This window comes from Penaeus japonicus, unplaced genomic scaffold, assembly GCF_977035675.1.
Source record: "Penaeus japonicus unplaced genomic scaffold, GWHDUDI00000001_assembly GWHDUDI00000040, whole genome shotgun sequence".
In the NCBI taxonomy this organism is placed as follows: Eukaryota; Metazoa; Arthropoda; class Malacostraca; order Decapoda; family Penaeidae; genus Penaeus; species Penaeus japonicus.
Genome location: NW_028234442.1, coordinates 12,099,009 through 12,121,508, shown reverse-complemented (window position 1 = coordinate 12,121,508; position 22,500 = coordinate 12,099,009). Strand labels below are relative to the sequence as shown.

General features: G+C 35.8%; 1 protein-coding gene across 10 annotated transcripts in view; it reads left to right on the top strand.

Moving 5' to 3' along the window:
* LOC122263462 (coronin-1A) overlaps window positions 1–22,500 on the top strand; it is a 52,232-nt gene that overhangs the window by 22,581 nt on the left and 7,151 nt on the right. For 5 of the 10 annotated variants that reach the window (XM_086534107.1, XM_086534108.1, XM_043031884.2 and 2 more), the window contains 11 exons: window positions 355–418; window positions 3,186–3,383; window positions 3,555–3,821; window positions 4,109–4,273; window positions 4,924–5,148; window positions 5,394–5,480; window positions 8,728–8,850; window positions 9,751–9,868; window positions 10,080–10,210; window positions 12,805–12,909; window positions 16,071–16,253. In XM_086534107.1, coding sequence (XP_086390233.1) covers window positions 389–418; window positions 3,186–3,383; window positions 3,555–3,821; window positions 4,109–4,273; window positions 4,924–5,148; window positions 5,394–5,480; window positions 8,728–8,850; window positions 9,751–9,868; window positions 10,080–10,210; window positions 12,805–12,909; window positions 16,071–16,253 — 1,632 coding nt within the window. In that variant the 5' untranslated portion in view covers window positions 355–388. The remainder of the gene's footprint in view (window positions 1–354; window positions 419–3,185; window positions 3,384–3,554; window positions 3,822–4,108; window positions 4,274–4,923; window positions 5,149–5,393; window positions 5,481–8,727; window positions 8,851–9,750; window positions 9,869–10,079; window positions 10,211–12,804; window positions 12,910–16,070; window positions 16,254–22,500) is intronic. The other 5 variants (XM_043031885.2, XM_043031886.2, XM_043031881.2 and 2 more) reach the window with 2 other exon arrangements.

Sequence of the window (22,500 nt, the reverse complement as noted above, 5' to 3'; positions counted from 1 at the left end):
ACTCCTGCCTCTACAATTGATTATTCCTTTTATAATGAGGTGATACCACAAAAGATACTCAGTTGATAAGCTTTGATGAGAAGGAATTTTAATTTTTAATTAAATAACAAGTAGGGATTCTGTCATATTTCAGTATGTATTAGTATCAGCCTTTAGCATGATGTATGTTACTCAGTGTTATTATATCATATCATATTTTATTCTTTCTAGAGTAATTGGTGTTATTCTTGTATTGGAGATTTGATTTACGTTTCTGTTTTAATGTCTGTGAGTAGTGCATGATTTTTTTGTTTCTTTTGTAAAAAAAATATATAAAAATAAACTTACTTTCATTTTTGTTATTTCTTTTTGCAGTTCTGAGTGGTCCAATTTTGATCAGTTGACCCAAATGCATATCAAAAAAATGCCTGAACACTCGGTAGGTCAACTGCCATGACCAGCTTTCTGTTTAGGGGAAGGAAGATAAACAACATGCAATGAGCTTAGGGAATGAGACAAACGTTAAGTGGTTGCATAGCCTAACTTAAACACACATGATTGTCCTAACTTTTAATACTGCTTTTGAAGTTATGTTACCATTGAGTGCTTTCATATAGATCAAGCCAAGGCATGAAGTGCCTGAAGTATGTCTACCCATTAATTTTGTCTTTCAGACAGATACAGACATTGGACGCACACATAGAAACACACATACTTACAAATGCACACAGATGCACACAGATGCACACTCACACACACACACATGCACATGCACACAGATGCACACTCACACACACACACACACACACGTGCGGACTCAGGCACACACATACGCACATTCACACACATTTTATCCCCTATAGATTGCTTCACCCTCTCTGTCACATTTTCCTTCCCTCTCCCTCTTCATAATTGCCTCTCCTCTTTCTCTCCTTCCCTCCCTCCCTCTCTCCCTCAGTCTCCATCTTTCAAAAATATCACAAAAATATTAAGTGATGTGTAGATATACAGTCCCCACTGTTTTTTTTATATAGTAAAGGTGTGCTGCCTTTGGCTAAAGCGTGTTGGTTTCATTAATTTATTTATGCATTTATTTTAGCACCCTTGCATGGTTTGTTTGATCCTCCTTTCCCATTTTATTATATTACTATTTAGATAGTCTTGCATGTGATTTCAATTTTGGAATGAAAAATTGCATATGTTAGTTATACAAAGTTAGATGTATCTTAGACATTGATTTTATTTTATTATTATTATTGTTTTAATTTTTTTAATAGCTGTATTGAACCCTTTTGATCCTATGATAAGTTAATGCAAATGTTTTGTTTTCAGTTGATAATAAACAGTCAGTTGATTTCATAATGAATTAGGTGTGAAAGGTAAGATTTGATGTCAACTTCTCATTCCAGCAACTGTATAAACAGAGATATACCCTAGGGTTGTTTAAGAGAGTTGTAATTATGATATTAATGTTTGAGACACTCAAAGTGCAATATGCCTGCATATGATCTTTATCTGTGGAACTGGAATGGATAAACAAAAGCTTCATTTCAGTTCAGTTGCAATGTCTTGCAGGAAGGTAATGCTTTGGCATGTATGATGACAGACTGATCTACATATTTTCTAATTATTCATAGAAAAAGGCATAGTTGGCATGGCTATTGCAGATAAAATGATATTGATAAAAATAAGAAATAAAAAAAATACTGTGAGAAAAATCGGTCTTTTGTGTATAATGGGGTAGCAAGAGCAGTTGGAGAGATTCTCAAGTTGATGCACAGCAAAGGCCTAAACAAGATGATTACGACATCTTTTCAAGCTATGTTTGCAGTTTGAGGATGCTTGGAAAAGAAAAAAATTGAGCCTTCTTTCCTATTCAAGTTGAGTGGTTTTGCATAAATATGTCATCTCCAATGCACAGCTTGTTAGAAATGTGTAGTCCACAAAAGTTTGTGCTTCAACATACACTCACACATTGTATGCAGTAGTTGAAAGAAAATGTCTCTGGGATTTCATACATTTTCTCAAGAACCGATTCTTTCTTTTGGAAGATGATAGATTATCAACATCTATAGACTGTGCTGTTAACTTAAAATTATAAAAAGAATTGGGATTATTAACGTGTCAAGATGCAAATTGCAAGGAAAGAAATCATTTAGAAGATTACAATAATGCAATTTCCAGAAATGTACATCTACATTATACTATCCTCTTTAGACACACACACAACATACATACATACATACATACATACATACACACACACACGCACATACATACATACACATACATACATACATACATACATACATACGCACACATACATACGCACATACACACACATATACATACATACATATCTCTCTCTCTTTCTCTCTCCCTCCCTCTCCCTCCCTCTCCCTCCCTCTCCCTCCCTCCCTCTCTCTCCCTCTCTCTCCCTCTCTCTCCCTCTCTCTCCCTCTCTCTCCCTCTCTCTCCCTCTCTCTCCCTCTCTCTCCCTCTCTCTCCCTCTCTCTCCCTCTCTCCCTCTCCCTCTCTTCTCCCCCCCCCTCTCTCTCTCTCTCTCTCTCTCTCTCTCCTCTCTCTCCCTCTCTCTCTCCCTCTCTCCTCTCTCTCTCTCTCCCTCCTCTCTCTCTCTCTCTCTCTCCTCTCCCTCCCTCTCCCCCCCCTCCCCCTCTCTCCCTCTCCTCCCCTCCCCCTCTCTCTCTCTCTCTCTCTCTCTCTCTCTCTCTCTCTCTCTCCTCTCTCTCTCTCTCTCTCTCTCTCTCTCTCTCTCTCTCTCTCTCTCTCTCTCTCTCTCTCTCTCTCTCTCTCTCTCTCTCTCTCTCTCTCACACATGTATATGTACATATAATATATATTTGAAAAACCATTTTTCTGAAGAAAAAGAATCTTGGAATTTAAAAGCATACATCTATTTATGATTGTAGATGTGAAATTATAGCACCATTCTTTTTAGCAGATATAGGTTAGCCATAGTTCACCCTGAATAATTATGATTAAGAGTATTTGCATTAGTCATATGTACATATTTATGGTTATATGTTACAGATTTTAAACACCTTTATGTGATCAATAGCATTATCATTGTATATAATTTTGGTTTCTTTCATCAAGTGAAAAGTTCTCTCTGTTCATATTAGTTATAATGACATCTCTGTAAAGCTCTCAGTAATTTTAAACCACCATTGTCTCCCTCATGGTAGAACACTTTTCGAGGAATCCGTTCCTCAAAGTTCCGGCACGTATTTGGGAGAGGAAGTAGGAAGGAAAACTGCTACGAGAATGTGCTTATCACCCAGAAGACACATGACACAGCAGCCTGTGCTGTCAACCCAAAATTTGTGGCCATTGTTGTGGAGGTTGCAGGGGGTGGGGCCTTCCTGGTTCTGCCGCTAGACAAGGTGAGTTATTGCAATTTTTAATTCCAGTTAAATTTTGAAAATGAACTATAGTTTTGTTGACATCAGGAATGGGCTGATGCAACTTGTAAATAGTTTTCTTTGTTATTGCTGCTTTCAATATGTTAGATGTATACAAATCACATCTACGGGTTTCCTTTTTGATCTTGACAGACTGGTCGCATAGATGTAAACACCCCAAAAGTGACAGGTCACGCTGGACCGGTGCTTGACATCAAATGGTGTCCCTTTAACGATAACCTCATAGCATCGGCCTCAGATGACTGCATGGTCAAGCTATGGCACATTCCGGATGGAGGAATCAAGGCACCACTTACAGATTCACTGGCTGATCTTCAGGGTCATCAGCGCAGGGTATCCATAATTGAGTGGCATCCAACGGCAGAAAATGTTCTTTTCTCAGCTGGATATGACTACCAGGTTTGTGAAGTTATGCCGTAAATCAAGTTTATGAGAACATAAATTAAAGTGTTCATATTAGTAAAATTTTTATATCAGTATAGCAAGAAGCTGAAAGTTGTTTATAAAGAAAAATTGCAGAACCAGTTGTAGAAAAGATTGCCCTCAGAATATTACATTTTATTGATTTTTGTATGACTGATATTATTGTACTCCAAATATATATCTAGTTTGATGCAACTATTATAGTTTAATGTCTTTGTGTGCTAGAAATTAAAGTATATGTTATTTAAAAAATATTTCCTTAGATTCTAGTATGGGACACCCGCCGTGCTGCCCTTATGCAGACTATTGATCTCCACTCGGATGTCATCTACAGCCTTTCTCTAAATCGCAATGGATCTCGCATTGCAACCACAAGTAGAGACAAGCGATTGCGTGTCATTGATCCTCTCTCTGGAAAACTTCTGCAGGTATGAGGTTCCACAGTTCTTCTTGAGGTTTGAAGGTCCTTTGTCTTTGTCTAGTAGTCTTCTGGAATGTGCTAAATGCATGATGAAATCTAAAAGAATATAGTGCCATAACAGTTATTTTTTTATAAAGCTGTTTATTATTTTGGATATTTTATTATTTAATATTTCCATATGTTGTTATGTTTGTCTTTATTTGATTTGCAAAGTCTGGGTAGTTTTTATTCTATAGTTGAGCACATATAGATTTATTCTGCATAACACATTTAGACCAGCCAAGCTGGTCTTAACCCTTTCCCGACGGGTGCACTTTCTACGCGAAGTCCCATATGCCGGGCGATTGCAATATTGCAATGAAATCGTCACTATCGCATGACGCCCCGGCACGGGAGTTTTTGGCTGTGTCACACGGGTGTGACGCACCGTCGTCATTGGGTTAATATCACATCATCTAGCATTAAAGAATTAAATGAAATTTATTAATGCGTGAATAGAAACAAATATTTATGTAAGAAGGAATTCAGTACTAATGGCAGATTGTTATTTTATTGTTATATCAGTTTATATTAATTTTTCATGCCTAAAACACACATCAAGGCATTGCATAGACCCAGAAAGATCAATCCTCCTTATCTCTGGCAATTGCCTTTCAGGAAACTCTGTGCCATGAAGGGTCCAAGGCTTGTAAAGCTGTGTATTGTGGCGACACAGGAAAGGTCTTCACCACTGGCTTCACCCGATTCAGCGACCGCCAGTATGGGGTCTGGGACGAGAAGAACCTGAACACACCCCTGCGCTTGGATGTCATTGATTCTTCCTCAGGGATCCTTACTCCATTTTATGATCATGACACAAAGATTGTCTTTGTGGCTGGGAAGGTAATGCCGGGATTATCTTTTAGGGGGTACTCTTTAGTTTGTTCACCCATTGTTTTGTCTTTCTTCACACAAGTACGATTGTAAGGCTACTGGATTACTTCCATCATATCCATTGTATATTGATATTTAGGGTATTTTCTTATATGTATCCTTAACTGAAGCTGTGAGAAGTATTTAGTCATATAAGGATAATTCAGTTGCAGATCTTAGTATTTTGATAGTATTTATTTATTTATTTTCCATAGGGTGACGGCAACATTCGATACTATGAAATCACCGACAGTCCCCCATACTGCCACTTTTTGAATCAGTACATTTCGGGCGAGCCTCAGGTAAGTTATGTTACATCTAGCAATTTTGTAAACAGTGATTTGAACTTTTCTTTCATTAGTTGCTGTTTTTATAAGATTGATTGTTTTATTTAGTACATGGATTAACAGAAGTAGGGGAATGACTGTGGGTACAGGTTCTCTAATTTGGAAATGGATGATACAGTGAGAAAATGGAAGTATGGTTAAGAAAAACAAAAGTGAAGTCATTGCTGTGTAATATGGGAATTTTGCTTTGAAAAGGATTTAGATGGATATAGTGGTTGTACATACTTTATATTCTCTTCATTATATTTCTGGTATTTATTTTATTTTTACTTATCATGTTACCACATGAGTAAAACACCTTATGCTGTTTAGCATTAGTATTATTGTTATTCTTATTTCTATTCTTATTCTTTTTACTACTACTACTTCTACTTTTACTGTTACTATTACTATTATTATGTTAGCCCATGGATAAAACACCAAATAGCAATTTTATACAGAAAACTATTGCTTGAAACATATTGATGTAAAATACAGTATTGTAATATTACTTCAAAGTGCATATACCTCCTTTATGCAGAGGTTAATTGTCATCAGGGTCTGGAAGAAATCAGAATTCAATCCATGGTTGGTTTTATGCAGTCCATTGGTTGATATATATAAAGGGTTTTTGTTATGTGCATTATTCTGTAGTTTTTTACACATGGATGGGTACATTGGTTTGCCATGTTGTATATTTTTCTTTTTAGTTTACTAAATGCTCTTGACAGCTTCTCATATGCAGGAGATTTTTTGATATGGCCTAGCTACTTGGAATTTTTGTGCTTTGCGTCATATGCATTCTACCTTTAATTTTCTTTGTCTTTGTGTTACTCTATTATGTTGGTTACTTTTCCAAGCAAGTTCTTAACCCACTCACAATGGGGCATATATTTGCCTAATTCCACTCCTGCCACAATGTAGCAAGTGCCCGCACTTTCCTTCTGAGTGCTGATTCTCTCAGAGCGATTTTCGTCCACCCTATTCTAAGGGACGACAAAAAGGTTTTTCTATATTTTTCTTTTTTTCTTGAATTTTTGATAAAGTCAAGTACAATGTGTACTTACAAAAACAATTACAATGTGTATTTACAAATGTAATTGTGCACAATATGTATATACAACAAAACTTGATGATATGATAGGACGTCTTCTATCGCGTTGTAAATATTCAGATTATGTGATAACATGTCATCCGTCGTGAATGGGTTATTTTAGTACACACAGCTTCATATATATGATTACAAGATGAAATATAAATATTCCTGATAGGTTTTATATATAATGTAAAGTTATTTCTGTTTAAGAGTTCTGAAAACTGCAGTTTACTTAAAGTTGTAGTCATCTTCATTGTTACTTTCATTATGATTTTCTTGTTTGATCTTTTGTTATCATTATTTTTGTAAAACTATGCTTTTTATATTACTTTTAATCATCACTCATAAAAGCTTTGTCAAATTAAAAATGGGAAATGGTCAGGTAGCCTGTTGTAGTTGTGTCCTTGTACCATAACATTCCTCTTCAGAGTCACGATGGACTCGAAGGATGCTTTGGTACTTGAAGCTAGCAAACAAGAAAGTTTTTGGTCCACTTGCTTTCTGCATTGGTAAATATATGATTTCTTATATTGCTGTGTTGATATAGTCACACGTAGCTGTCAGCTGGTTGTCTGTCCTCAATACTTGCACATGTAGTACATAGAATGTTAGGTATGATAGGTGTGTTTTTGCAGGAGTCAGATATTAGTTGGTAAGGAGGTCGCTCAGTACAGGCCTTGTGATGAATCAGGATTTACGGAAAAGACTACCATGACATAAGTGGTTTGTGGTTTAAAGTTAGGGAAGACTGAGGTTTGTCTCTTGTTAAAGTCTCAAGGAAAATTGTAGAACAATCTTGTTATATGTTTTGCCATTGAAAAAATTAAGTGTTGTTTGGGTATGTACAGACCTAACTGTTTGTGTGAACACCACTTTGTGTGTATGTTTGTTTGCACATGCCTAATTGTGTAAGCTTCATCTACAGATCTAATTTTGTATGTTAGTGTGTGTTTGGAAATGCAGTGTGTGAATGAATGAATGAAGCTGTTTTGGGGCATATTCTTGCCTTGCACAATTACTTGACATATGATACAATCATCTAAGTGTGAGGATAGCCAAGGTTAACTGAAAATAGTTTATATAGCCCATATCCTAAGCAGGTGAAATAATACCCTTGTCAAAAAGGAACAGTGACTGTTTAACAAATGATATTTCATATCTAATTAGACTTGTTTGTAGATAGACAAAAACAATAGTCAGATGGTTACTGTAAAAGTCCATGGTGGCATGATTAACATTTTGCTTGGTAGACCCAAATAGTAGATACAAAACAAGAGGTCATTATGATCATTAGCCTAACTTGCATGTTTCATCATCCTTGACAGGTAACAGAAAGCTTTGAGAAGGGGTTGAAGGGTAATGACAAAAAATATATATATATTATTCAGTACTGTAAGAGGTGACTGGAAGAGAATTATGAATATGTATGTAAAAAGAAAAATTTTATGCATTGTCCTGTAACTTTTCTATGTTTGAATCTCTTGTAATGTCAGTAGTTGTTTTGTATGCATATTTTCTCTTTATGTTGTACATATTTGTTTTGGGATTGCTTTGAATATATTTTAGAAAACAAAGAATATTTTTTATCTTCTTTTTAGGCAACAACACTTTTCAACTTTATTGTAAAAAAGAATATTGCTGTGGATTAGATATTCAAAGGTTATCTTAAGTTCTTGGCTCATTTCATTGTGTGTGTTTTTGTTAATGATCGGCCATTACTTGTTCCTGTTTTGAGGAGGTCCATATTATTTTAGAACAATTGTTGCTGATAAATTTGCAGTGCTAACAGGGAATATTATATCACTTGGTGTATCTGTGAGATTGTGGAGCCCATGTCATCTAATGCCATGAAGGAAAGTTTCTTAAACTGGAGGATTCATCTCTCCAGGGGGCATGAGTAAGTTTGGGGAAGCAGGTTTTCTTTTCTACATGGGAGAAAAAGACTAAACAAAATTTTCAATTTTTATTTTCACTTTGAAGGTATCTTCAATTATTTGGTTGAAGATGTAAAGAGAGGGCTGGTGGGGCATGGAGAAGAGGACCAACTAGTTGAGGGAGCATGCTGGTAAGAGGATAAAGAACCATTCTTATAAAGGATTGTCCCCCTAATACCACTACCTGTTTCAGCGTGGATTGGGAATCATGCCCAAGAGAGGTTGCAAGGTGTCACACTGTGAAATATTCCGCTTCTACAAGTTATATGCGACCAAGCCGATATGCGAACCCGTTTCCATGATTGTTCCCAGGAAGGTAAGGATTATGTTGTTGTTTTCTATTGATATTTATTTCTCGTTAAAGATAATTGTACATACCCATGTTAATTTTTACTTTTGTCAATATATCTTTCTCATTATCCTTAGATGCACACAGACACTAAATCAAGTCATTCCTAATTTATTTTATAGATGTCCATTCTAGCACCTTATTCTGATTTTTTGTTGTTTTTTGTTTTTGTTTTTGTTTTTGTTTTTAAAGGGAAAGGAAAATGGGTATTATTTGCCTGCACTTGTTTAATTTGTAGAAGACTGAATTGTGATTCACATTGCAAGTCATCTGAGCAGATCCCATTGCAGGGTTGCTGCTTCAAAGTCAAAAGTCCTTCAGTCATGATGTTACTCACAGGGCACTTCAGAGTGGCTTGACAAGGTCTGTCAGATATGAGTTGGCCGTGTGGGACCACATCCCTCCTTGCCAGATGTCGCTAATTCTGCTTCCCTCTTGTTGCTCTGCTCAATCTCCCAGCAGCTTCTGCACCTGTCATGGACAGTACTGTGTCTAGTTACCCAAGAATTTAAAAGTTTAAGAATTATTGGCTCTCCTCTGCCACAGCCTTTTCCATCCCAGCTTCCATATTTAAGTCATAGTTCCCTGTGTTTAAAGCTATGAAAGTTTTTTGCCATTTTTCTGTGCTGTATTGCTGCAGGATGTGATGATTGCAGTGGCAGTACCTCTTGCAATGCCTTGCTATTGTCTTCATTATATACATAATTGTAATGGTATTTTTTATAACAGACTTACTTTAAGATAATTCTTGTTTTGGGTACTGGTAATTGGTAATGGTTATTTATAGACGTCTCATTTTTTAAGATGTTCCCTCCCATTTGATTTATTCTTTTTTTCTTCACATTAATTTGATGTTTTTCTTCGCAGAGCGACCAGTTCCAGCCTGACCTATACCCAGACACAGCCTCACCAACGCCTGCACTTTCAGCAGAAGAGTGGTTCAGCGGCACCACGAAAGGGCCCGTTCTTATGTCAATGAAGACAGGTAAAGTGCTTATTCATTTATGAAGATGTGTTGTAAAAAATTGAAAGCAAATAACAATGGGTAATGCACATATTTTTGATAAGTCTTTCTCTTATTGGCTGAATGATATCTGTCTTATCCCCTTTATATGGAAGTTTGGATGCATGCACTGTATTATGTCTTGGTATTCACATAAAAAAAATATATATATATATAATAATCTCCCATACAGGTATGACGATCAAAACCCACCGGCCGCTGCCACTACGACCAACAGAATCCTCATCAGACAAAAATGCAGACAAGAAGTATGCTTTTCTCTCAATGGAGACCCGTGCTGACTACCGCCCCAAGGAGTTGTCAGTGAGTCAATTCAGACACTTCACTTTGGCCCCATTACAGTTTCATTGTGACCAAATGTTGAGTTTCAGTTAGAATGAGATCTGTTTAGACCAGCTTTATTTTGTGGGTTTGTTAAGCAGACTTTCAACTTTGGAGGTATATTGAATATCATTTAGGTATTTTCTCATTTTCTTTTCCAATCTCTTTCCTTGTCACTTTTTCCCTCTCCTCTACCATTTTCACCATCCTCCTCCTCCTCTTCCCCACATCCCACCCCTGCCCATGTCCCTCCTTCCCTTTCCCTCTTCCACCCACATCCCATCCCCTTCCTTCTCTTCCTCCTCCTCATTTTCTCTACTCCTTTTCCATCTCCATACCACATCCTCTCTCCTTTCCATTATCCTCCCTAATTTACTCACTCCCACAAATCCTCCTCCTTTTCCTCCTCCACCTCCTCCTCCTCCTCACTTTTTCTCCTTCTCCTGTTTTGCTTTCTCCTCCTCTCTCTTTCCTTTTCCATCTCCATACTACTCCCGCTCTCCTTTCCATCATCCTTCCTAATTTTCTCACCCCCACAAATCGAGATATAGCTGACATTTGTGCAGTAAAAAGCAAGTGATAGGTGATCTAGATGTGGATAGATGATTGCACTCTCAGCTGCATGAGATTAGACCAGGTTGTAGTTGAGGAAGAAGAGAGCTAGACAAAGGTGTTGAGGGCATAGCAGTCCACAGTAACTCATGTAGGGAATTGGGATTTTCAGTCAGACCTTTGACGTTTTGTCGTAATCCTGCAGAACTTTTTTTCCCCCTAACATTATTATCACCATGACAGTTCTTACACTAAGATACATTCAAATCTTTAAATATTATGGTAAGAACTGTTAGAGCATGATCATAACACCGCCTCCAGAGAACTCAGAGTGGCTGAAAAAACATGCTGCATAATCTTTGCTTCTAAAATGTTGCTTTTGCCCATTTCTCATAGTTTTGTTGAAAATTGGTAAGATAATTTCATATATAGTTGTCATGATAATTTCAGTTGTTCCTAAAACACTCTTGTTTGATGCCATCTGTCCATATGCATGAATACCCAAGTGCTGAGAATATATTTTAAAAGCTCAGTAGCCATTATGTTCTAACACTGTTCATAACATTTTATTTTTACTGGCAGCCTTGAAAATTAACTTGTATTTAGAAGCTTGTGGAAAGCAACTAGATTTTAGGGTAACTTCTATAAATGAAAATTAATATTACCCATATGACCTCTTGTTTCTATGGGCAATTTCCATTATATTATTCAAGTTCAATATAAGAATGTAAATCATATATGATGTTTAGGTTAATGTTGCTGAAAAATATGAACTCTTTTGAAGTCAAAATGTTCATCTATCATATTGACAAGAATTATGCATTTGGAGTGATCATTACAAAATATAAAAAGATGTCCATGAAGAGGGTTCAAGAACATTTTGACCTTACAGGAATAAAAAGTCAACTTGCTCAGGAAGGTTTGTTTATATTCATACATAACATTAGTGTTTTTTTAAGTACAAAGTTGGAAATGAAGTGTATGTTATTTTCTATTATAAATCATTATTGGAAGAAGTAACAGCTTTATTAAAATCGTGCCTGTTTTGACAGTATTGGGTTACTTTATTTTAAACTGCTGTCAGTTGGGATCCCTTACTGTAGCAGGGAAAAGTACTGTAATTGCAAAAAATAGTAAATGTGCTTCTTTGCTCAAGGTAGCAACATTAGATGTATAGATGTATACATTTTTCTAAAAGAAAAATAAAGTGTGTTTACCTTACAATTTATTTTCCCTAAATAGGGATTCATAATTCCAATTATAGAAGTTTATAAAAAGAAAAGATCATTTGCTTAATATTGGAAATTGAGACAAACAGTTTGAAAGGAAATGTAAACATTAGAGAATAAAAATGCTTTAAAATCAAAACTGAAATCATGACATTTATTATTTTCTTCTGTATTTGAGGTTGTTCCATGAACTACAACCTAAATGTTTTATATTCCAGAATCATTCATTTAATAAGCTTTTATTCATAACACATTTTTTTCACAGATTTTATAGAAATTGCTAGTGTAAAAAATATAAATCCTGAAGCAAAGATTATGTAGCTATTTTAGTCCTAAGAGATGGATAAATGTGTTAAAGCAGACAACAGCATAAGTCTACACAGACAGAGCTGATATGAGTAGATATAGAGCATATTATACAGTATTATAAATGTAGCAGGGATGATACAGGAACACTCACACATGGGTGATATTGTATTTTTTAGAGGCCTTATGGATAGTTTACAGATTCCGTTTACAGATTCTTCACATTCTGTCTTTTATTGCTATGTAGTTGTTTGGCCTTCATGTTTATGTCCATCACAGTTTGCTTTTCTCTTGCCTGGGTTAAAATGTGTTTTATCTCATTAAAAGTGTTTCTCTTTTGAGTTTTCATGATCAGTGCTTCAGCAGTACTCCCTTATTTTCTCTGTTTTTATGTCTTCAAAGATTTTAGTTGTAATTTGTTTGTTGTTTCCTAGGGGGGAGGGGAGAGTGGTCCTGTGTGTGTAGCATACATTGTGGTCCGTGTTACAGATTAGGACCCAGAGCAGCACGGACAAAGACCTCAAGACATCCACCAATTTGGACACGAAGTTCCAGGCGCTTCAGAAACTGTGGGGCTGTAATGTAAAGAACCTGGTGAGAGAACACTCTGTCCTATCCTGCTTGTATGCCATGTTATTATTATCATTACTTTTTTAATATTTTTGTTTGTTTGTTTTTAGTTCAGCATGGGAGCTTTGATGTTATCTTTGTTGTAGAAGTTTCTTTGGCCTTACTGTCATTTTACATGGATGAGTTGCGCATATCATACACTATGATTTCTACTACACAGGTATTGTATATAGGTGGGAATTTTTTAGTCTTTATCATGTACTTTTTAGCTGTATATAACATACAATATGTATGTATATTTGTTTGCACCATTTAGTGGGGAATCTGTAATTGTACAATAGTTATAATCACTGTCAGCACATAAATACAGCTGCATACATCATATGCATATTACACATGCACTTACTAGAGATATGTGCACTTTCAAACACAATCACAATCACATATAGACTCTAATGGCATTAGAAAACATATTGCACTTTTGGCATGTGTGGTGAAGGATAAGGAAGAAATAGGCTGCATGACCTCACTTGTGAATATTGTGGAAGCCAGGAGAAAAAGGGAGAATGTATGAACTGTACTGCAGGAAAGATGTTAAGTTTATTTATTGGTACTTGAATGGATCATTATCGAAAATCCTTTTTGAAATTTCATGTACATATGTGAATGTAAATATGTGGAGTTTATTTAAATATCTGTTCTTTGAGGAATGAAAAATATATAAAAATATGATTTTTTTTTTTTAAGATTTTAGGTGAAATAACTGATTTATGTATATTATAATATTTAGGACATTGTAGCATAAACAAATTTTAAGGTATACAATATATTTTGCTTAGCTTTTCAAGCAAAAAAGATGAAATAAAGTGCTTTAACCACACCTTAGTGTAGATCTTGACAAAGGGCATTTTCCAGTGGTAGACTTGTGATATTTGGCTTGTGTTGGCACTAATAATCGTACTCAAGACATGACTGTGGAATTTCCAAGTTCAACAATTTTAGATTGGCTGGTGAAACTTATTGCTTTGTGCAAAAAATGATACTGTGATTTAACTATTTACTTGTCTATGTGTATGATTATTTTGCCATAAATTTCAACAGTACATAGTTCTTGAAAATAACCAGATATAAACAGATGTGTATAATAATATGCATACATCATTGATGAAGAATGATATGTAGCCATATTTGAGTTTAATTAAATTAAATCTAGATAAGGAAACATTTTATAGAATGCAGAGTGGCATTCTATAGTAAACAATGAGCTGATTATAAAGATGCTTACAGTCATTGCAGACCTCTTGTAACTAACCTCAGATTATCCTCCAAAATACTTTGGAGGGGAAATATGTAATTAAGACCATTACCTCTTTCTTAACCCACTCATGACGGGGGCATTCTAGCCTTGAATGTCACAATCCCGGGGCTTTCGAACGCTTAGGCCTAAATCAATTAAATGGCTGGCACAATACTGTGCCGCCCGGCCACTGGGCTTTTGAATGAGCGGTACAGTACTGTACCATTCGTCCAGAGAGGGTTAACATGATTACACTGCACATTTGCTACATAAGCCTGAAAATGGATTTTTCATAGCAGTCCTCAGCCATTTATTTTATGCAGTTATTGTGATTTTATTTGAGATACTCAGTAGTTTACTATAGTATCCAAAGAAAAAGGTGGTTATGAAGGTGGCGTTACATTTATGTATTGATGCTATGGCTGTAAGTATTCACAGAAGTTAGTCCGTCTTAAGATTTTTTCCCCCAAGAAGCAATTTAGACATTATACATGTATGAGAAATTAGTTATTTCATATTTTGAGCTCACAACCTACGAAGGGTTTCATTATTATTGTAACTTTGTTTTTATGTCTAAGAATAGTAGCTAGCATAGGAGCACTTGTCATAATTGGGAAAGAGTTAAGTCAATATGAAATATTTATGATATGTTGCAATTTTCTCTTAATTACCTCTTCTCTTTGTATTTTGGATATATGTGAAATAGAGGTAAATGTTCTGTCACAAGTAAGATGCATTAATCTCCTTGATGATTGATAAGAGATGACTTGCTAAGGAAAAATCACATTGCTTGAAGATTAGATAATGCACAGTATTTAAAAAATAATTGTAGCTCTTAAGAAATTTGTCTCCAGAAATGTGATGATTGTGCTTTAGATACATAACAGTATGTTACATCATTAGTTAAAAGTGGATTTGAAATGGAATTTTCAATGTTTTCAGTTTGATTCCCTTTGTGAATTGTTTCATTGTGTTTTTATTACAGATAGAAAAATCCATTGATGTTTACTGTTTGTAGACAAAAATATTGCCAAGTATCACTAGGTCATTTCAGATATTACAAAAGATTCCTTGGCCTCTGACTAATTGTTATTTGTTTTTGAGAATAGTACATCTGAATAGAATTGAATTGTTTTAGAAATGTAAAAGTTTTTTAAACAGTTGTAATTTTTAAACTTCTGGAAGTTCTTAGAATAATAAAACATGTTTTACCTGTAGACTTACATCATAGGAATTAGAACAGGTATAGCAAGCAATAGTTGTAGTGCAATCATTCACAAAACTTGTTGCAGTGAATTGCCTAGATCAATTATTAGTTTACATGTGTTTGCACGTATGTTATTTTAATATGAACTGTACTATGAAACTATATTTGCTGCTTGATATGGAATGTGTTACAACGTGTGTAGTGTATGCATAACTCGATACTAAAAGAACTGTAAATATATGATTTTCAAAGTTTTGGAATGCTTTTTGAAAATTTGTTTCGTATCTTGAAATATTTTTTTTTGTATTGAGCATTTCAGAGTACTAAGAGAGTATTTTGAGTAGTATCTTTTCTTTAGGTGGCAACAAAAATAAAAGGTGATCAGATGTCTTGCATGAATGTGTCATAGTTTTAATAGTTAATCCCTCTAAGAACATCACTACTTGGACCCTGCATGTTACTAAACCTTAAGATATCACTTTGTGAGGAAAGGATTTGTCATAGGACAGGTTAAGATATAATTGAGAAGATTGACATGCCGTGATATCTTGCATATACCAGGAATAGTGTAGATAAAGTAAAAGAGTATTTTGATCTTATATCTACTTTCTCCAATTAGTAATTATGTAGAGTCCAACTTTGATACTTTGGGATCTGGTTTATATCTTGGTTCATCCACAGCCTGACAACAAGGAGCAGTCGTCGACAACAAGCAGTGGCATTGAGAGTGAAAGGGCCTCCACAACCACAAAGAACATCATCAACAAAATCAGCACCAGAGATTCCCCAAATAAGTTGTCTCAGCGCATGGACGAAAAAGAGATTCAGATCCTGGACAAGCCTTCACCCAAGACGGAGTCGGAGGTGAGTGCAAGGCCTCTTTTCTCTTCTTGTATTTTCTGATGACGTTGTTTTGTTATTTATATTTTTATTTCAGGAGTGAACAGGATTAATGAGGTGTACAGGTCCTAGGGTGACATTTGGTTGTTTTTTTATACTAGTATATTTATGGATTTCCCTTTGATAATTCTTTTAAAACTTCTGTGGGAAATAAGAGTAAAGGAAGAAATGGGATGTTTAAGAAAGAAAGAAAAAATCATAGCATTTCTTCTATTTTTTATCAAAAGGGACATTCATTGAAATCTCTCAGCTAACTATACATGAATAATGAATTGGAATTCAGAATTAATAGGCAAAAAGTAGGAAACATTTCCTAAACATATAGATTTTATTTTATATGTGTGGTATTTTACAGTTGTGGATGATTTTTAGGAAAGAAATGAGGAGAAAAGCTTGAATCTTGAAATATTATCTCATACACAATTTCGGAATAAATATGAATGATATGGATAATAAGTCTGGTGAAGAAAATTGCATATAATTCTTTTCTCTTTTTTATTTGAAGAGAAACATGAAAAAATATTTGAAAATATCAGATAATTGGAGCAGGAAGGATAAAAGGTAGCTTTGTGCAAGTGTGGTGTCTGAATGTATGTGTTTCTTTATTTCCATATTTGTGATATTTGAAAAATGGAAGTCCCTAACCTAAGTTCCTTTTGTTTATGTCTGTTTTATATATCTCAAGTCTGTCTAAACTGTGCAGGTAATGTGTATGTGTTGCCTGCTTGTGTGAGCTCTCTGGAACCATGGTCACAGAGAAAACTGAAGCTCTTATTACACTTAAAACTTGGTTGCTCGTCATCTACTTAGCAAACATATGTTGTTTGTTTATGCTGTGGCGTCTGTCCACCACCTTGCAGCATTGACATGTTATACAATATCCATTATTTGCCTGACATGGAAACATTCACCCCTAATTTTCTTCCCTAAACCAGAGTACTCCTAGGACGCTACTTAACAGGAAATTCATATTTATTCATTCAGTTAGGATTATAATGAAGTTGGAAAAACAGTTTAATTAACCTGATATACTGATAGTCAGTGTATTGTATTATTATTATTTGGACTTTATGGATAAGAAAGTATTTAATGAACATGGAGTGCAGAGAAGTACCATTTTTTATATAATCATGGTCTACCATGTTGTAGGCTCACTTTGTAGTTGCTTTTACTGTATCTATGTATTTCTTGTTCAGTAATGTGGTCCCTTGCATTGTAGCCTAGAATTAAACTCATTGATTTCTCATACTATGTCATTTCTATGATGTTTTCTCTACACAGATATGAAGTGTGTCTTAAATAACTATTCCTTTGTCCTCATGTACCAGAAGTCATCTTCATGCTCACTATTGTTCCTCACTATTGTTCAGTGACTCTCAACCCAACAGGGTACATGTAGTGATGTAGTGCTATTCTAGAGATTTACTGTCCATTATTGTGTTGTACTCTTGAACTTTACATATTCTGCTTTCATCATCAAGTTGAAATTGAAACTCTTGTTATTGATAGTGAATTAATAAGTATTTTATTTTACCAATTTAATTTGGTAGGTGTTTGGAGTGTATTTTTATGCTAATGTGGGAAGAATGTTAATTTTTGTAGCAGTGCATTCATTATTTGATTTTTTTTAGATATCATTTTTTATTGTTCTTAACCCATTCATGCTAGGCCTTATATTTGCATAATGCTGCTCCTGCTGGCTAGATAACAAACTTGACTAGGCACGGGATCTCTCCCTGCGCAATGCCGCACTGCACCTCTATGAGCAATTATCACCTAACCGCTTCAACAGGGTGATAATCAGAGGTTTTTTATTTGTTTACTTCATTTTCACAAAGGAATAAAAATGTGTCATTACAAATGTAACTCGTATGATTATGTACATACATAATGATGAAAAACATATGTTTTGAGGGAGAGATCATGATGTGGTAGGACATCATCCAGTGGAAGCAAAATATTACCATGATGGGATAGGACGTCACCTGGCATGATTGGGTTAATAAAAAGACTTATTGCTTTTATCTTCTATAACAACTTGATTAACAATTCAGTAACACTTTCTCATGATTTTTTAAATCTGTGCATGACCTGTGGACCTCTCAGTGTATTATTAGTTCTCTGCTTGCTAACTTTTTCTTGGCTAATTCTTGCCTTCTGACCACAGAACAACTTGCTGTATGTATTTGATTATTGTGCTTAGTTGAAGACAGGCATTTTCAAATATAGCATTTATTTGTGTGCAGAGAAGTTAATTTGTATTTTATTTTATATTTTATTGAACATTTTATGTTTTGTATTCCTGCTTTTGCTGTATGTTAAAGTGAAGCATAAATCACTTATCATTGAGAGATATGAAACAAAAGTAGGGAGATTCTATTGTGAAATCTGACATTTATCCTGTTTCCCAGACAGTGTGTATGGAAATGTCAGTATCGAGTATTTCCCAGAATTCAGATTAGTGATGTTGGTGGATTTGTACTTTCTTGGAGTGGCTTATTAGTCTATAATCTCACAATAAAAATGATTATTTTTTTAATTTGATAAAAGTTTCAGATTGTAATATTATTCAGATGATACTGTAGGTTTAGTTTGTTGTAGTATATATGAACCATACAGGTACTTCATAGTTTACGGAACCCATCACTCCCTTTCTGTAGGTGGTCGTAAGATTTAGATCAGTCCATGTCAGATGATTTGCATAGCATACTCTTTATTTTTCTGACAAATACATACAAATTCCTCATGCACACATGCACACACACATACTCATTCACTTTCTCACTCTCTCACTTACACTTTTTCACTCTCACTCACTCTCACTGTCAAACTCTCTCTCTCTCTCACTGTCAAACTCTCTCTCTCTCTCTCTCTCTCTCTCTCTCTCTCTCTCTCTCTCTCTCTCTCTCTCTCTCTCTCCTCTCTCCTCATCACTCTCCTCTCTCTCTCACTCACTCACTCTCACTCACTCACTCTCACTCACTCACTCACTCTCACACTCTCCCCACTCTCTCACTCTCTCCTCCCCTCCCCCCTCTCCTCTTCTCTCTCTCTCTCTCTCTCTCTTTCTCTCTCTCCCTCTCTTCTCCCTCTCTCTCTCTCCTCTCTCTCTCTCTCTCTCTACATCTCTCTCTCTCTCTCTCTAACTCTCCCTCTCTCTCTCTCTCTCTCTCTCTCCTCTCTCCTCTCTCTTCTCTCTCTCTCTCCCTCTCTCATCTCCTCTCTCTCTCTCACTCTCTCTCCCACTCTCTCATTTCTCTCTATCTCTCTCCATCTCTCTTCTCTCTCTCTCTCTCCATCTCTCTTCTCTCTCTCTCTCTCTTCTCTCTCTCTCTCTCTCTCTCTCTCCATCTCTCTCTCTCTCTCTCTCTCTCTCTCTCTCTCTCTCTCTCTCTCTCTCTCTTCTATCTCTCTCTCTCTTTCTTTCTCTCTTCTCTCTCTCTCTCTCTCTCTCTCTCTCTCTTCTCTCTCTCTCTCTCTCTCTCTCTCTCTCTCTCTCTCTCTCTCTCTCTCTCTCTCTCTCTCTCTCTCTCTCTCTCTCTCTCTCTCTCTCTCTCTCTCTCTCTCTCTCTCTCTCTCTCTCTCTCTCTCTCTCTCTCTCTCTCTCTCTCTCCTCTCTCTCTCTCTTCTCTCTCTCTCTTCTCTCTCTCTCTTTTCTCTCTCTCTCTTCTCTCTCTCTCTTCTCTCTCTCTCTCTTCTCTCTTCTCTCTCTTCTCTCTCTCTCTCTCTCTCTCTCTCTCTCTCTCTCTCTCTCTCTCTCTCTCTCTCTCTCTCTCTCTCTCTCTCTCTCTCTCTCTCTCTCTCACCCTCCCTTCCTCCCTCTCTCCCTCCCTCCCTCCCCCTCCTCTCACCCTTCCTCCCTCCCACTTTCACTCACCTCTCTCTCCTCTCTCCTTGTCTTTCCCTCTCTCTCCCTATTTCTCATTTCTCTCCATCTCTCTCTCACTCACTCTCTCTCTCTTCTCTCTTTCCCTCCCTCTCTCTTCCTCCTTCACCCTCCCTCTCTTACCCTTCCTTCCTCCCCCTCTTACCCTCCCTTCTTTACATATGTATGTACATAAATACTTACTCTTGCTTGGAATAGTGGAGTAGAACTGTCAGGTGTGAAGAGAGGTATCGGTGCAGCAAAGCAGGTTGTTTAACCCATTCGCGCCGGTTGATATGCTATCACGGGATCGAAAAATGTCCCCAGACCCGGGGGACATCCTGAGATGTGCTGCATTATCTGGCCGAGCCCTGGGAGCCCAGTAGTGACATGCTGAAAGGTCCGTAATAGATCGCTAGATTGTTCACAAATATAATCATTTTACATAATTTCTTAGACTCTGATAATTTAGTTTAGGTGTCTGAGTGTCATAAAATGAGATATAACGTTAAAAAAAATGGCTTCACAAAAAACTATGTGATATTGATGACATCATAGTAATTTCTGCTTCTTGATTAGTTGAATAAAAAGATCTGAGTCGAAAAACTGTTGTAAAATCAATTGTGTTTGGCCAAATTAAAAGTAAAAGATTACTAATGCACAAGGTACATATACATACTCATATGTACGTGTATGATTATTCATATTGTTATTCTTTTCGTTTTGTTAAAAAAAATGAAAAGTATAAAACATTTTTTTTGATGCCCCACTAAGAGAGTGCTTCTACTTTCTTTTGGTATTTTCACATAGAAGTGAAGAATATAGGCAAAGTTCAATCAAATAAAACTAAAAAAGCATTGCTGTAACATGTTTTTTGATTAAGATGACTCCTCTGAACATGGCAATATTTTTACGTGCCTTTACATTGTAGACGCATTTATGAATACCATAAAAATAGGGTGGGTGAAAAACGCTCTGAGAGGATCAAGCATTGCCCCGCACAGCGAGAAAACATCTCTGCACGAAGCGTTGCGCGCTTGTTATCTTCCCGGCGTTAGTGGGAGTAGACGAAAATACGTCCCGTCGTGAATGGGTTAAGGAACAGTTTGTAGAGTGATTATAAGAGATTATGCTTTTGAGTGGGAAAAGAAGGCTATTTTTTCTTATCAGCTATCCAGAATATGGTTGGTGTATAGTATGATTTTGAATGTAAATTCTTTCAAAAAACTAAAAAGAGAAGGGATTTCTGAAATGTTACAAGGGGAACATAAAATATTTTTGCTAGAACAATACTCGTTACACAAACATTTATTTGTATTAAATCTTTAAATGTCATATTTGAATACATATAGCTTATTGCAGATAGGATTAATTTATGTGGTAAAAAAAATGCTTTGTAGTTTGTTTTACTATTTACCAGAAGAATTTGATGGAAGACTTTGCTTGGGGTCATGACCAGTATGATATTTTTATGCTACTTTTATTTCTAATCAATTTATTTTGAGGTGAAGCTGTCTCTCAAATAGCTTGTAAATTATCAGTTAGAGGAAGATATTCTTTTCTTCTACCATTAGTTTGGGAAGAAAATTGTACAGCATGTGGCTGTTGCTAATCTGAACCTTATTTTATTGTTATAAATGTTTTGCATTTGCTGTCTTAATGGGTACTTCTCCATAACATTTTTCCTCGGGATTATTATTTAGGTATTTTGTCCTGAAGTAGTTCTCTTGCTTATCTTAGGGGTATTGTAGCAGCACATCTTGTAAATTCTGTATTGTAGAGAGATTGAATCTTTAGAGAAAGATCCTACCCACCCTTCCTCATTGGAATTTACATGAAGTGCATGTATACCTTACCTCATATAGCAATTGCTGATTATTAGAGAGCATGGAGCCAGTGACATTAAAGAAGATGGGAAATGCCCTTGCCATAATCTATAGAACAGAACAGTTGTAGGGGAACTGGCACAAATACCCTTTTTGTCCAACTTTGATATGAACTTTATCATATTTTTAGGGTAAAATAAAAAAAAAATATTACACTGTTTTTGTGTTTTGATGAATAGGATGATGATGTGAGATATGAATGATATAATGAACTAAAATAGATTCTTCATTAGAGTTTGAAGCAAATCTTTTCTTTGAAGTTGATCTTTTCCTTGAAGATCATTATAAGAAATTATTTTTATTCTCTAATATCTGTAGCTATACCTTAACATAGAGTTATTAGTCTGTCATATGGAAGACCCATGATATTCTGGTACTTTGTAGTTTACAAACAGAGTTCATTTCAAGTTCTGAATCATTTCTAATTAGATTGTCTTTCATGTAGTAGGTAACTTTACTT